The 16,348-nt window shown below is 38.0% G+C and overlaps 1 protein-coding gene across 1 annotated transcript in view; it reads left to right on the forward strand.

The window, feature by feature from the left end:
* Positions 1-16,348, forward strand: part of CF2H8orf34 (chromosome F2 C8orf34 homolog) — a 401,924-nt gene that overhangs the window by 346,022 nt on the left and 39,554 nt on the right. The window contains 1 exon segment of the mRNA XM_042924126.1: positions 14,420-14,467. Within this exon segment, the coding sequence (XP_042780060.1) occupies positions 14,420-14,467 (48 nt within the window).

Genomic DNA, 16,348 nt, shown 5'->3' on the forward strand with positions numbered 1-16,348 from the left:
AATTTCTGGCTTTTAGATTCCCAGACCTGGCAGGAAATCTTTTTGGCTTCTCTGCTTCTGATCCTAGCTGTTTTCACAAAATGCAAACACATGCAAAAACATTGTAATAAACCTCAATGTCCAGTCATGTTCAGTAAGACTTCAAAAGATGTTTGCTTTGAACTTGGTTCTAAAGATGGGCATACCTTCATGAGAATGGAAGATATCTTCTTACTCTCTATGATGTGGTTTGGCCCTTTTCAGGGCCCCAAAGTAAGCTTTGTTCTGTAAGGCACATTAAATTTACTTTTTAGGCTAAGAATTAACATAGAAATTTCTTCTTATAGAACATCTTGGAGCTCTACTCCCCAAAGGGGCAAGGGTTTTAGACCACAAAGGAAAAACAGTACTGCATCAAAGAGACTTGGAGCATCATCATGAGCTCCACATTCTGTGCCCTGTCTTAGATTTAATCAAGCATTTGAATTGTGGTTTGCGGCATTGTTGGGTGTTGGGTGATCCACATAAACTCTGGTATCACTTCGTAGTTTATAGAAATGTGAGACTAGGCTGAAGAGCTGTGGTACGCCCTGTAGTTAGCAGAATCTGATTGCAAAGATACGTTCTGTAAACAGGTCCTTCCACATCCTTTTTCACTTTGTTTCCATTTTAGTTTTATCCACCTTCCTGATAATCACAGTGCCAAGCACTCTGCCTCTCCTAGAGAGAACTGTGCCTTTGATCTTTACGCAGATAGACCATTTGAGCTGGTGAGACTGAAGGTCTCTTTTTGGTAGGTACTTTCATTGGATCTCACTCATTGTAATTTTTATATTCTATCTTTGGGTTATTTTTGTTCATCTATGTTTTAAGGCCATTTTCCAATTCAGAAAAATAGTCAATTTTTAAAATATCTTTCTCTAGTTCCTATTTGAACTATATTTTCTGTGGATCCTACATAGATCTAAAACATGACCTGTCTCCCTACCTCTTGCTACTAGAATCTCCGTGATTCTGTTATTTCTGAAATATTCAGAGATAAAGTCTGTGTCTTCCTAGATTTGTAACCACACCTTCTAACTGTCTTTTGATTGTTTGGCACCTTAAGTTAAAAAGTCGTGCCTTTTATAATAATCCTCATTCATTCAATAAATATTTTGGATTGACTCTTAGATGCCAAGCCCTGCATTAAGTGCTGTAGCCAGTAAGGGACAGAAATGTCTACTGGCAGAGAGCTTCATTGGTATTCTTAGTCCAGCCCCAGGCTGTGCCCCTCTGCATGGGATGAAGAATGCCTCAGTCAAGGGGATATACCTACCTGGAGCCTGACCATGTGCGAGGTACAGGATCTTAAAATCTCCTTCCCAAATGATTTGAAGCCTGCTTCCTGAACTTTCATGGCCTTCTTCTTTTGTCCATCCCTTCCCAAGAGCTCACTTCCAGGCCTGAGGTGTGGGCGAGCAGTCGCCCTTTGGGAGGATGAAATGAGCCTCAAGATGCAGGCAGGGATATCCACACGTATGCTCACAAAGCCCCTTGGGGTACAACATGGGTGGGGCAAAAAGAGAGGCAAGAGTATGGCTCTGGGGTCAGCACTGCCTTCCTCCTCTCCCTTTCTGCCAAATTATGGTGCAGAACTTGAAAGAATATAAGAATTCTGAATTTGAAGCTGACCTGCCAGGTCTGTTTGAAAGTCAGAGTTTATTTTATATAATAGCTTGTTGACAATGTGGACCTCTGACCTCTCACCTCAGGTCCTGCAAATGTTAAAGATGTGTCCAGGGAGGTATGCCTGGGTGGCTCAGTTGGTTAAGCATCTGACTCTTTTTTTTATTTTATTTTATTTTTAAACGTTTTTATTTATTTTTGAGACAGAGACAGAGCGTGAACGGGGGAGGGTCACAGAGAGAGGGAGACACAGAATCGGAAGCAGGCTCCAGGCTCTGAGCTGTCAGCACAGAGCCTGACGCGGGGCTCGAACTCACGGACTGTGAGATCATGACCTGAGCCGAAGTCAGACACTCAACCGACCAAGCCACCCAGGCGCCCTAAGCATCTGACTCTTGATCATGATCTCACGGTTTGTGGGATCGAGCCCCATATCGGGCTCCTATTGACAACATCTGTTTGAGATTCTCTCTCTCTCTCCCCCTTTCTTTCTGCCCCCCCCCAAAATAAATAAACAAACTTAAAAAGAGTAAGAGGTGTTTAGGGAGCTGACAATGTAGTGGAGACTATGTCAGGCCAAAGCAACTGGTGTAGCAAATTCTCTAATTGTATAGAGAGTCATGGGAACACATGAGGAGGGCAACACAAATGTTGGGAAGTCCTCTTGGAACAAGGGGGCACTGAACTTAGACTTAAGAGTAGAATCTTACAGGTGAAATCAGGAAGAGGGCATGGAATGCACAAAGGAATGGCCTGAGGAGGGAAGGAGGGACAGACAGAGGGACAGGGAGACAAAGAGACAGAGACACTGACTGTAGGAGGAACTGGAGGTTACTCAGTATGACTTGAGTGTTGGGGAGGGTCTTGAATTGAAGAAGGAGAGATGGTCAGGAATAAAGTCCTGTTAAGGATGCATTCTTACTTCCCTCTCTCAATAATTTCTCTTGACTTGTGTCATTTGCTTCTTTCTAGTTCTTATGTCCCGCCTCTTAAAAGTCCCCTTTCCCTTGCCATCCGTCCACGTTGAATGCACTGCTGAAATCTGATTTGTATGGGAAGCCATTCAATAACTACCTGTCACTGAAGGTGCAAGATCCTTGTAATGAAAGTGACACCCAAATAAGACTGGATAAATGAAAAAGCAGCATCTAATTTTCCTGCATCAGGTCCCCCTTCCAGCTATATTCTTAAAGAATTAAGCATATCTCTAATTCTCCTACCTTACATAGTGTGAAGCTGGCTTTCTCTGTCTTTCATTCCCTGAAAGCCTCCTGATACTAGTCCTAGTACTTATTATCCTGATAAATAATGATGACAGCCAGGCTTTCATACTTGTCTTCTCTGCTTTGCAGACATTGTTTCATGTAATCATTATAATAGCCCATGAGGTGCTCATGGTGTTATCACCATTGACTGAAGGAGAAACCAAGACCCGGGGAAGTCATATAATTTGCCCAACGCACATGTGCATACGTGACAGAACTGGCGTATGAGCCCATAGCTGCTGGACTCTAAAGCCTGTACTCTTGCCTCTCTAGGACATCATGTTTCCCACTTTCTGACAATACATCGAATCAAAGCCAAGTCTTAGTCCAGTGACCAAGTCGTATTAAGCAGAAGAAATAACTGTACATAAACACAGGTGGTGAGTTCAGACATAGTAATGGACAATTGTCTTTTCAAAACTTCAGAGTTAGTAATTGTGATACTTGGATAAACACCATCTTTATCTTCCCAAGTCACTTTTCTTATTTATTTGGAGGTCATCTCTTCTTCTTGGAAAATTGATTATGCTTCAAAATATTTCCCCCAGCCAAGTCCGAACTCTTCTAGTGGCACTGTTTATGATATCAGCTGCCAAGTTTGTGACAGGCTAGATAATGCTACTTCATACGTTTTGTTTATTTCGTTTGAAACTTAATTCTATAGCTAGCATTCTCTTTGGACCACTTAAGGAATCAATTAAATAAAAGATCAGGGGCCCCTGTGTGGCTCAGACGGTTAAGCATCTGACGTCAGCTCAGGTTATGATCTCACGGTTCGTGAGTTCGAGTCCCGCATCAGGCCCTGTGCTGACAGCTCAGAGCCTGAAGCCTGCTTAGGATTCTGTGTCTCCCTTGCTCTTTGCTCCTCCGCCCATGCTCTGTCTCTCTATCTCTCAAAAAAAAATGAAAAACATTAAAAAGTTTTTAAAAATAAATGAAAGATCAACCCCCTTTAAGTAAATGTTTTTTTAAGTAAATATTTTAAAGCTTAAAAATACACTTTTAATGCAGGACTTCTGCCCTGGACTGCCCATATTTATTTACATTTACAAGTCAATGAAAAACAATTTTTCTTATTAAGTTTAAACTAGTCTATAGCCCTTTAATGTCTATTAAATAATGCAAGGGTGTCTGAAATGTGAAACTGGTCTTTTTTGTTGTTGAATTTAAAAATCAGAGATATATGTTAAAAGAAGCACTAAATTATTTGTGTCCATGATCTGTTAGAGAAATATGTTTCATTCAATGTAGAGACATGTCCAGTATTGTTACTTATCTAAAAAATCAATCATTTTTTTTAAATTAAGGAAACATGGGCTGAGAACAGAAGAGACATAAAAATCTTGGTATTTCATGACCATTGGGTATCAGCTTTCCTGCATGCTCCCATCTGAGTCACAGTTCAGGAAGTTGGTCACCTTAGCCATTTAGCCATTTTGCAAAGACACGAGTTAATTTAATTTTAAAAGAATACATTGTATGTTTGGTTTAAATTATGAGACTGACATTCATATTTCACTGACCTTAGAGAATTTATACAAGTACTTTACAGATTCCAAAGTGACATCTATTGATTTTTTTAAAAGCTTAATGGAAGAAAATGTAAAGGTTTAATTATTTCAAATGGTAAAAATCAAAATTGCCAACTGACTTTTATGAGGTCAGTGCTATAATTAGATTAGTTTAAGATCGAATCAGAACAATAAGAGTGTTCTTTAACTACTTTTCTAGATATATAACCAATAATTACTTTGTTACATACACCAAAAGATTTGGATCAATGAGAGATTAGATATGTGACCATGGAGATGTAGCCAATAGTAAATAGAGCCTTGTAATACTTCACACTCATTTTTAAGAGCTGCCTTTGTACCTTACAATTATGCCTGTAACTATATAGTTTAATATTAGAAATGGCTATTTGTTTACTTTGAAACATATTGTTTGTTACAAAATAGAATACAAATCTAGAAAATCACCCAAATCAGGGGTGCCTGGGTGGCTCAGTAAGCTAAGCACCTGGGTTTTTTGATTTCAGCTCAGGTCATGATCTCCTGGTTTGTGAGATCGAGCCCCCCAGTCGGGCATCACAATGACAGCATGAAACCTGCTTGGGATTCTTTCTCTGCTCCTCCCCTGCTTGCGCATGCACACACACTCTCTCTCTCTTTGAAAATAAATATAAAAATAAACATTAAAAAAAAAAAAGAAAATCACCCAAGTCAAATGTATGGCTTAATGACTCATTTATGGTGACAACACTACCCAGGTCAAGAAATACAATTTTGCTAGATAACCGAGAAGTCCCTCCAGTGTGCCCTGTCCCAGTCACAACCTCTGCCCCTCCCCACAAGTAACAGCTATTCTAACTTATAATCATCCTTCCATTTTGAAAGTAGAGTTATCGTTCAAATATGCCTCTGTCGACATTATTGTCAACTTTGCCAACTTTTAAAAAATCAGTCTCTTTTAATCTACAGGTTCCTCTGCCATTTCTTGCATTTTCTTACAGTTTATCTGTTGAAGAACCCTGCCATTTGATGTGTAGTTTTCTGCAATCTGAATTTTGTTAACTTCATATTCCTGGTATAATTCAACATATTCTTCAGTCTTCTTCAGTCCTTCAGTCCTTCAGTTCCTGCAAATTATCCAGAAACTGGATAAAGCTCCTCTTTGGCAAAACTAGAGGGGACATGTAATATTTGGTTGTTTCCCATGTTACCATCTTAGCAGCCATTGAGGCTTAATGCCAAACTCTGTTGATTCATTGATAGTTGCAAAGTGGTGATATTTTGATTTTATGAATTATTTTGTGTTTATTTGTTAGAGTACTTTTGTTAAGAGACCCTTTCCTTCACTTACCATTTGATTAGCCAGTAATACAGTTCCCATAAGAAAGGCAGGATGCCTGCTTGATTTCTCTTCCTTCTTTACTAGTTTTCAAGATAATGAATACTTTCCCTACTATCTTCAGAAGAGAACCAATTCTTTCTTTAAACTTATTTGATATGTTTCAACCTATGGAAGTTATTTTCACTGCTAGATCTCAAATTGTCCCATCTTTGGCCTGTGAGAGCTTCAGTTTTATTTTTGGGTCACTTTGTTATGCCCCTGGTAGTCTCTGGTAGCTTCCTTGCTATTGGGTAGCACAAGATATTCCAAGCTTGTGTTTTACATAGCCTGCCCCAAATATGGAATAGGCCAGTGTTTTTTTTAAAAGGCCCTAGTTCCTTTTAGTGAGAAATGGTATTTCAAGATCACAGTCTGGACACTAGAGATAATCATTGCTACTGGGTTGGTCATTTTTTCTAGCCCCTTTGAGTGGACGGTTCATACTGACACATTCAATTCAGATTAGAAAATACCAAGACTCATTTTCAATTTTTTTTTTTTAATGTCAGAGAGAGGGAGTGAGAACAGGGGAGAGGGGCAAAGGGAGAGAGAGAGAATCCTAAGCAGGCTCCACACTCAGCATGGTCTGGGTCCCATGGTCCTGGGATTACAACCTGAGCCAAAATCAAGAATCAGTCACTCAACCAACTGAGCCACCCAGGTGCCCGTATTGAATACCAAGTCTTTAGTTTAATTTTTTTATGGTTATATCTTTGTCTGCTTTTTCCTATACCCACAATTTTGATCTTCATTGAGAAAAGCGATATTAGAATTAAAATATTCCATAATCACTTATTAGTTTTAAAACATTATATGCAGAGTCTCAAGATAAAAATGCCAATGCATCTACCAATATAAATACTGAAAACTAAAAAAAAAAAACAACTGCATTTGCTTTCTCTATTCTGTCCCAATTTTTTAATAGTTGCACAGAATCCACATTGTCAGAGTATGTACCCTATGTATATACTCCCCTTTCAAACTGCCTGTGGCCTCAGGACAGGTGATTCTGTAGTCAATACCCACCATCTGTTCTTACATGTAAGCATTTTGGCTTTTTGAAGGTCATTCTCCACTAGTTAACTGGGCTCACATTTTCTTTCCTTCAGTATCTTAAATATATTAATTCATTTTCTACTGGCATAAATCGCTGCTGTTAAAATCTAATGATAATCTAAATATTTTCCCCTTATAAGTCATGTGAGCTGTTTTTCTAAATGCCCAAAGTATTTTTTTCTTTTTCTTTAAAATACAATAAATTTGCTAGAATTTGTCTTGTGGCCGTTAGTCTTTCTGGCTAATTATTGTCAGGCATGCAGTGCAATATGGAATGTATTATTATTATTTCAGGGAGGTTTCCTGGAATTATAATTTTTTGTATCTATTCTCTTCTCTTGCGTTTGTTTTCTTCTTCACAGTCTTCTATTATCCATATACTGTTGACCTTTGCACAACATAGGTGCAAACATAGGTGTGACAACATAGGTGTTTGTGACAACATAGGTGTCACAACATAGGTTTGAACTGTGTAGGGCCAGTTATATAGGACTTTTTTTTTTTTTCCCATAAGCACAGTACAGTACTGTAAATGTTTTTCTCTTCCTTTCCACTTTCTTAATAACGCTTTCTTTTCTCTAGCTTACTTTATTGTAAGAATACAGCATATAATACATATCATATGTAAAATGTGTGTTAATTGGCTATTTATGTTCCTGGCAAGGGTTCTGGTCAACAGTAGGCTCTTAGTAGTTAAGTTATGGGTGAGTCAAAGGTTATACATGGATTTTCAACTGGCATGAAACTGGGTTATAACCATTAACCCCTGCAGTGTTCAAGGGTCAACTTTGTTTCCCCTTCTACTTATCTTCAACATATATCACTTTCCCTAAAATACTTAAAACAAATTCCTTTATTAATTTCTTTTTGATTAAAAAAATTTCCCTTAAAAATTGTTTTTGCCTCTTTTTCTTTTTTTTTAACCTTCTGGTTCTCTTAAGGTGTTGTCTTTTGTGCTTGCTTCATCTTGTGCCCCTTCTATTTTAGTCTTTACCTCTCAAACTTTTTAAAAAACTTCTCTTTCTTTAATTCTGTATCTCTTCATATTTTTTAAAAGGCCAATTTTGGGGGCACGTGGGTGGCTCAGTCTGTTAAGCGTCCAACTCTTGGTTTCGTCTCAGGTCGTGATCTCACGGTTTTGTGAGTTTGAGCCCTGCGTCGGGCTCTGCGCTGACACCATGGGGCCTGCTTGGGGTTCTCTGTCTCCCTCTCTCTGTCTGTCCCTCCCCTGCTCATGCTGTCTTGGTCTCTCTCAAAAATAAATAAACAAAATAAAATTAATTAAAAAAATAAATAATAGAAATAAAAGGCCAATTTGGAACATTTCCATTTTTCATTATTATGAAAATAATTGTTCATAGCAGTAGATTGCCAAGAAATGATTAAAATATACTTACTAATACATATTTTTCATATTTCAAGGTGGAAATTTTATTCAGTAACTACTAACAAATCCTATGATCAGCAACTTCTTCAGTGGGTTTGTTGCACAAGCATTCAATAATAATAATATCTATTCACTGATTTTAAAAGTGACTTAAGGGCCAGGCCCCTGGGTGGCTCAGTCGGTTAAGTGTCCAAATTCAGCTCAGGTCATTATCTCACAGTCCCTGAGTTCGAGCCCCATATCGGGCTCTCTGCTGTCAGTACAGAGTCCACTTCAGATCCTCTGTCTCCCTCTTTCTCTTCCCCTCCCTGGCTTGCACTCCCTTTGTCTCTCTCTCAAAAATATATAAACATTAAATTTTTTTTTGAATAAATGAAAGTGACTGAGTTCTTTTATCCCACTATTTATAAATTTTGACTTGTACAGGATCCAGAGCTATGTAAAATCTACAAATTGATTGTTTGTCTGGTTATTCATTCATTCTCTAAACATTTTGCCAGGACTTTTACCAGGACATGGGAGGCAAAAATTAATAAAAATAATTTTTGCCATCCAGCAACTTAGAGTTAAAGGGGAAAGATTGAGCAAGTAACCAGGATTATAGTAGAATGTGACAGGTGTTTTGATAAAGATATTATAGTGTCAAAGGAGCACATAGAAATTTGAGTAGTGGGGCCAGGGTAGGAAGCAGGAAAACCAATAGGTGTGGGATCAGTGGTGATACAGGCATTTACAAAATAATAATATTGCACTTTACAGTGGAAATTTTCCATACTTTTACACATTCACCATCTCATATGAAACACAACCATGTGGTTCTGTTGTCCATACTTTATGTATGAAGAAACTCTGCTTCAGAAGAAAAGTTGACTCTCCAGGATCTTACGGCTGATGGTTTGCTGTTTTGGCACATTAAACCATTTTAGAGGAATAAATGACTACTACTTTCTGCAATGATAATAGTGAAACTATTAATTATTGATATGGTAAATCAGTCAACACATCAGAAAAGACACACATAAATAGTACAATGAATAGTTCAAGGTCAAATGGAGTTTTCTAAAAATCAATTGACCAATAATATGTATCTCTATCTATTCTATAAGTCAACGTAATTAAATATCATTAACACTAGCATCCATATAGCCCCACCCTTTCATTCTGTCTCTTCTCCAATATCCACGGATAAAAGTTAGCACTCTCCCAAACAGGAAGCCTCTAATTATTAGCTTTACACTGCCCTCCTTTTTTGTTTTACGTGGGATTAAAGGAAAAAAACATTTTTTTTGCAACAGCAAAAGTTACTTTTCAGAAAATAAGAAGGAACGCTAAAATGCCTTAAGTAATTTAAAATTTAACACTATTAGTGACAATTATTAATCCCATAATTGCTGCTGCCCTTTTTCATTCTTTTAAGGTGAGTCTCTAAGGCAAGGGCATTACCATAAAGGACTTATTTAGCTTAACATGAAAAAATTGGAAGAAACATGTAAATCGTTTCCATTTTAATTTAACCGTTAGTTATGTGCTTAGGGATTGAATGTTATTTGTCCTTTGTGAGGGTACAAATTTGGCTTCTGATCATGCCTTAGATTGCTGGTTCCTAGTACAAACATAAGCTGCTTCAGGGGAACTTGAAGGCAGAGTGAATCATAACATCTTATTTCAAAATGTCACTGTTTTTTAGCTCTTAGAAATGCTAAGGCAGTAAGGATAAATGTGCTATTTTCAGAAAAGAGAGGTGTCTGTACTTCTGCATTATTGCAACATTTATTCCCAAGATCGTGGATAAGTTTTCAGAAAAATTTTAACTTAACATGAAAAGACATTGAGGTCAATTAGAAACAGCACTTGTTAATATGCATGGTCTGCAAACAAGTGTAGCCATTTATTGACAACATCGACGATTTGAAAGACTTTTGAGCTTTCCAAAAGTTCTGAGTTACAAACTACTGCACCCAGCTTTTTACTAATTGAAAATAGATCACTGCCTATTCTCTTGGACATCAGGGGTAATTGCTGCCTATAGAGTTTGCTAGAGTTTGGAAAGCTGAACTTCAATTTCTATAACATCTGCCACAAAGTCGGCAATGCTGTATAATAATGCAGTTAGAAAACACAACATATAACCATCATGTCAACAGCTATATTACAGGAAATTATAGTATAGAATTAGGAAATGATGCATGATGTTAATATCTCTATATCTAAAAATACAGTACACATTTATGTGCATAGTATAATTAGTGCTCTTCATTGAAATATTTGTGGTTTCATATATTTGCTATATTGTGTCTGGGGTCTTGCACAAAATTTTCCTTCTGCCTCGTATGAGCTCTTCTCGTTATTCAGCCCCTTCATCTGGCTAATTAAGTCTTTAAGACTAAGATTAAAAATAATTTCCTCAAGTTTTAATTCCTCTACTTTGTCTTTTCGATCACATGTATACAATGGCTCTAACAACTTCTAGCACATGAGAGTTGTCAATACATGCTTGTTGAATAAATGGAACACTAGGAGCCCTTTCCCCGTATTTTTTTACTGTAGCACCGTGGGCTTGCCGATGTCGAGTAACATTTGTTTTATATTCTCATAACTGTTTTCTCAAGGTAAACTTTTTATGGTAGGATTTGTTCTTACTACGGTAGTTCTTTTATGTTAGGGATTGTTCACCTCTTTGTCCCCACACCTAGCACAGTATGTGGCATGCGATAAGTGCTTAATAAATACTTGTGGAATAAATAATGGGTGAAGTTTTATTAGTCCCTTAGGTTCAGATATGCCTTGGCCATTCCTATCAAGCTCCCATTCTTCTATGCGTTCTTCTTAAGAGGGTGCTGTCTATGTTAGGATTATTGTTTAATTTCAGTTGAAAGGTGGGAAGAAAGAGCATTCTGGTGGAAGTAGGGGGCTCATGAAAGTTTCTTTGGAAGAAATTCATACCAGAGGCCTTAGACGTAAAAGATTTGTGAATAAGTATATTCTATGGAAAAATACAAGTCTATATGCATTTTACATAAGGATTTGAAAGAGATGAATAGAAAATACTGATTTAAATAAGACAAGCATGGAGTGCCTGGGTGGCTCAGTCGGATGACCGTCTGACTCTTGATTTTGGGTCAGGTCATGGTCTCACATTTTGTGAGTTCAAGCCCCACATCAGGCTCTGTGCTGACAGCTCCTCCTCCCCACCGCCCCACCCCCAACCGTTTGCATGCACACTCTCTCTCTCTCTCAAAATAAATAAACACTTAAATAAGAGAAGCCTGGTATAGTGAAAGATGGTATTGAATTCAGGAGAGTGTGGGCCTAGTCCTAGCTCTGTCTCTAGTATATTCCCTTTCACTGAGAATATTTCCTTAGCTGGAAAATAACTAAAGGAGCAACAAGAACCTTCGTCTCTAATAGTCATAATCCCATGCCAAATGGTAAACTGTAATCATATCAGTCTTTATTTTCTCTTTCTCTGAGTTTATAATATATTTTATGATTCACATTTAAAACATTTTTCATCTCAAGTGTGGTTATATTAAGATTCATGATAAGTGAAACCACATTTCAGGAAATACATTTTCTTTCTTCTCTTCTCTTCTCTTCTCTTCTCTTTTCTCTTTTCTTCCCTTTTCTTTTCTTTTCTTTTCTTTTCTTTCCGTCTGGCATAGTTTCCACGTATTCTGCTCTTTCCCTCCTCCGCACCCCGCTGTGTGCCTTGTATCCCTTTTCTTCTCTGTTTTTCAAGCGATTTTGCATTTGGGTAATTTTTACTTACTTCCGGGTGATTATCAAAATATTATATTGTTAGAGAGACTTGATATTTAAAATGCCAGTTCTTTTAAATTTAGAAAAGGATGACTGAAGTTGACAGCTTTCTGCTTTGAAAGGGATTTTATTTCATTAGCGCCCCCAGCGGGGGGAAGGAGGAAAGGTCAGCATTTCAACAGCCCCAGGTTAGAAATGGGGAACCTGAGACTGACATATTGAATCAAGCCTCTTGATTGGTGCCATCTATTCTGACCCTAAGATCAGAGATCCTGACATTTTGCTCTTTGTTTTGTGCATTCGACCCTATGCCAGATTTGTAATGCTCTATGCAGTGTTTGTTTCCTCTGTATTTTCCTCCGGTGGTCTTTTTACTTCATGCTCCTCATTCATCAGTGCCACCAATGTCAGTGATTTATGAACGGTAGCTACAGCCAAACTCCAGTCTGTGTGGCCTTAGAAACGAATGACGTTGTGTGGGTTTCTCCTCTTCTATGGTATAGGTATTGAAAAGGACCTGACACTGTGGGAAGAAGCAAGCCTGTTCAAGAAAGCCCTGTAGCCTACACAGTGCTTTGGTTACATCTGACCATCAAGAAAACCCTCAGTCATTAGCAGGTCTTAGCATAAGACTGCAAGTGTCCAGATGAATTGGGAAAACCATTGCAGTCTAGCTCCAAGGAAACCAATAGCCTCTTCAGCGAGTGCCCGGGGGCGGCCCTGGAGCGCCTCACTGTTAGCCCTCAGATGTTCAGAAGCCGGCCAGGCAGGTCTCCAACGCTGGCCCCTCCAGAAAGCAGATCTTTACCAACTGCAGTTTGTCTCGCTATCTTCTTACCCCGGGCAACCCAGGCGAGGAAGAGCCAAATTGGAAGATCCCGCTGTATTCCCTCTCCTCGAATTATCCAAATAAAGGGAGATAGTATAGCAAATCCAACTAGAAAAAGCAGTTTATCTGAAGAAAATTTCCAGCCTCCTCCATATGCTTTGAGTTAAATTCCTCACAGTTTGGGGGTTTTATATGGATTTGATTTTTCCTAATAGTTTATATTTTAGCTTAAGTAAATATAACTGTCCTATCTCTTTGGCTGTCATATCCGTTGAAAATCCCACAAGCTTGGAAGCATTTGGAAACAGTTAAACTACAGCATACTAATTTTTCACTAGTGGAAACCATGATTTGGGAGGGAAAATATTATACATCTGATTTCTAAGCGCTTAAGGAAACCAATACTTTATTTCTAGCTTAACTTTTGTTTTGAAATGAGCATTCTTTTTTTTTAACTCGCTCTAGCTTAATTTTTGTTTTGAAATGAACATTCTTTTTTTTTTTTTAACCCGCTTAAAGTGCTTTGGAGTATACATCACAAGTTTTAAAAAATAAGGTACATTTAATTTTTTATGTTTTAAACTTTTCATTTCAGTGAGGGAAAGGAATGTCAGAGTTGAATCTGGTCCCAGCAGAGCTTTGCCCATACCTAGCCACTTGAACTTAAGCATTTCCCTGAGCCCCTCAGGCTTTAGTTTCTTTATTCATCAGATTCGCAGAGGATGTCTTGCCCTCCGGTTGTAGTGGAAAACCAATTAAATGAGATAATATATGGAGAATCTTTGAAGTGTCAAAAAGAATGTCCTCCAAAAGTTAGGAACAAATGTAAGCTTTATTCACACGTATTTAGTTATCCTTTAAACACACATGTTCTCCTAGAATTTATCATTTCATGATATCTCAGGATTTATTTCCAAATATCTCTGGCCATGTAGTATAAAAAATATAACTTATCCAAACTAATGAGTTGTTTGACAATTTTGACCACCAATGTTTAGATGGATTTGGGATGTATGTTTAATTTGATGTTAAATTTCTATGATTTAAATCTCAGTGATTACGAGTGCCTGATAAAGGTCTCGTGAAAAGCACAAATAATGGAGAATTTACTAATAATGTACAAGCAAGGTGAGAAAGAAAGGCTGCATATAAACACTGGGAAAAGACAGGTTAATGAGCTATACTCTCTCCATAAAATATTTTGAAGTCCATGTGTTAGATCTTCATACAGATTTATAGAATACAGAATTAGTGACCTTTTTCTTAAACTAACATATTTATAAAATTAGTAACAAAATTTTACGGATCTCATTTAGCATTCTGTCCTAAGTTTTAGTTAGCTATTCCAGGTGGTTATTCATTTATGTGACTTAAAATCCACTTAAAAGAAATATTGTTGCTTTGAAAAAATGATCTCCTTCCGAGGAGAAAGTCACCAGACTGGCAACCCCAATCAGCATGGTGGGAGCATAGTAAGGATTTGGTGTTATTCCCAGGTTTCAATACTCTTCATGATTCATCTTCTATTGTTCTTTCTTTCTCCTTCCCCTGACTTTTTCAACTTCTATTCCTCTTTGCCTCTAGGGAGAAGCCTCCAGTGGAGGACAGTCACTGAAAAACTACCTGGAAGAAGTGAGTTTTAAGTTAGCTTTGTAACATAGTCTGAAATCAGTCTATCATATAGGACGAATTTCGCTTGGGTTTTCTCGATCTGCTCTACAGTTTCCAGTCTATACCCAATCACACTGGTCATGCCCACCAAAACAGGATGATAAATAATATTTCATCAAAATGTTGTTTTTTTCCTTGTTGATAGAGGGATACCTTATTTAGTCATCCTGAAAATGATGTGTACAACTGCACAGGCCTAGGGCTATCATATATTTTCACTCACAAACATTTGTTGATATCCTAAAAAATGAGAAACACGTGCACAAAATAATAAGACATGGTCATTGCTCTTATGAAAAGAACAATCTGTCCCAAATTGGTGCTCACTCCTGTGATAAATGTTCATCAAGGACATTACTTGTACAAGCCATTAAGCAAAGTGCTGTCTTGACAAATAAGATATATGGTACATTTTTGTTGGAAAACCATTTAGATGTCTGGATTTAGTTTGGAGAGATCCAAGCATGCTCTGTGTCACAGGACATGTCTTTGGACTGTCTACAAATGGTATTTGGGAACTTGCTGATAAACCCGTGGATAGAATCCACAAGACTTGATCTGAATCCAAACCACAGTGGTCACTAAATTAGCTATCTGAATCTGTTGTAGGTGAAGGGGACCGGGAAGTAATCTGGTGATGATGTCAAAGAAGTACCAAATATTTGGTTTGAATATTGCTCCTCAGAAAGATAGAATATCTTTATCTCTAAATATTTTATTCTTGTGTGCATGCTTCCATTTAAGATCCAGTTTGAGTGGCCTACCGAATGTGCCACTCAAAACTTCCTCAGAACAGTGTACCCATACTTAAACTCACACTTGCTTCCAAATACCACTCAGAGAGGAAAATGAGAGTATATAGCACCCCTTTAAGTCCCTAACATCTCTGGTTTGCAAGCTTGGAGCTGATTGAAGTTTTGCCAAAGGCACCTGGAGAAGAGGTAACGAAAGGAAAAGACCAGGTTGGTTGTCTGGGTTCAGGTTAGAAAAATCAAAATATATGGTGCAAAAAATTGGAGGGTTAGAGTACCAACTTTAAATTTTAATGAATTTGATGCAGAGATTGACTAGGATACATTAAAACCATTAATATTGCCAAAGAGAGGCAGACACTATTTTCAGTGTGTACCCAAGTAGAATTTCTCTTTAGGATTCTGTGGTTGCTAAAGCTCTTGGCTCAGCATTCCCTACTTGGTGGTGGCCTACTTGGTGGGCTTGGGATGGTGGGCCACCTCTACAAGAGGAGTGCCTGATACCCTTTGTAATGTGTCCTGCACCAGTCTAGCGCTGTTGGAGGAAGAAGAAAATTGAGGTGCCAGTACAGGAAATGGGCCGCATACAAGATGATGGAACTTTAATTTGTGCAGTTCTCATCCGAGAAAAAGATCCGTATGTGCAATCTAAGCATACATGTTCTACACGATTATAAATGCTTAATGTGATAACAAGGTTGAGGATTTGTGCCATTCTGTTGGAGGTTCTGGCAGGGCATTGCTTCTCAGTGTGGTCCTCTGACTAGCAACACAGACAACACCTGGGGGCTTGTAAGATATGCAAAATCACACCAGATCCAAAGAATCAAAATCTGTATTCTAACAAGATCCTCATGTGATTCGAAGCACCCTAGAGTTTGAGAAACACTGCCCTAAAGTGTTCTTTCCGTGTTATTTCTAGAGAGTAACTACATACATCATGCAAACCCTTCAATTTTGTATAATACGGGTAAAGAGGAAAATTTTATTAATACATTTATGAGTTTTGTTTATTCATTTACTCTCAAGAACAATATTTTTGGTTGACTAGGGCTATAAAATCTCCCCAGCTGATGAGATCCGTTACCGA

This window comes from Panthera leo, chromosome F2 (assembly GCF_018350215.1).
Source record: "Panthera leo isolate Ple1 chromosome F2, P.leo_Ple1_pat1.1, whole genome shotgun sequence".
Taxonomy (NCBI): domain Eukaryota; kingdom Metazoa; phylum Chordata; class Mammalia; order Carnivora; family Felidae; genus Panthera; species Panthera leo.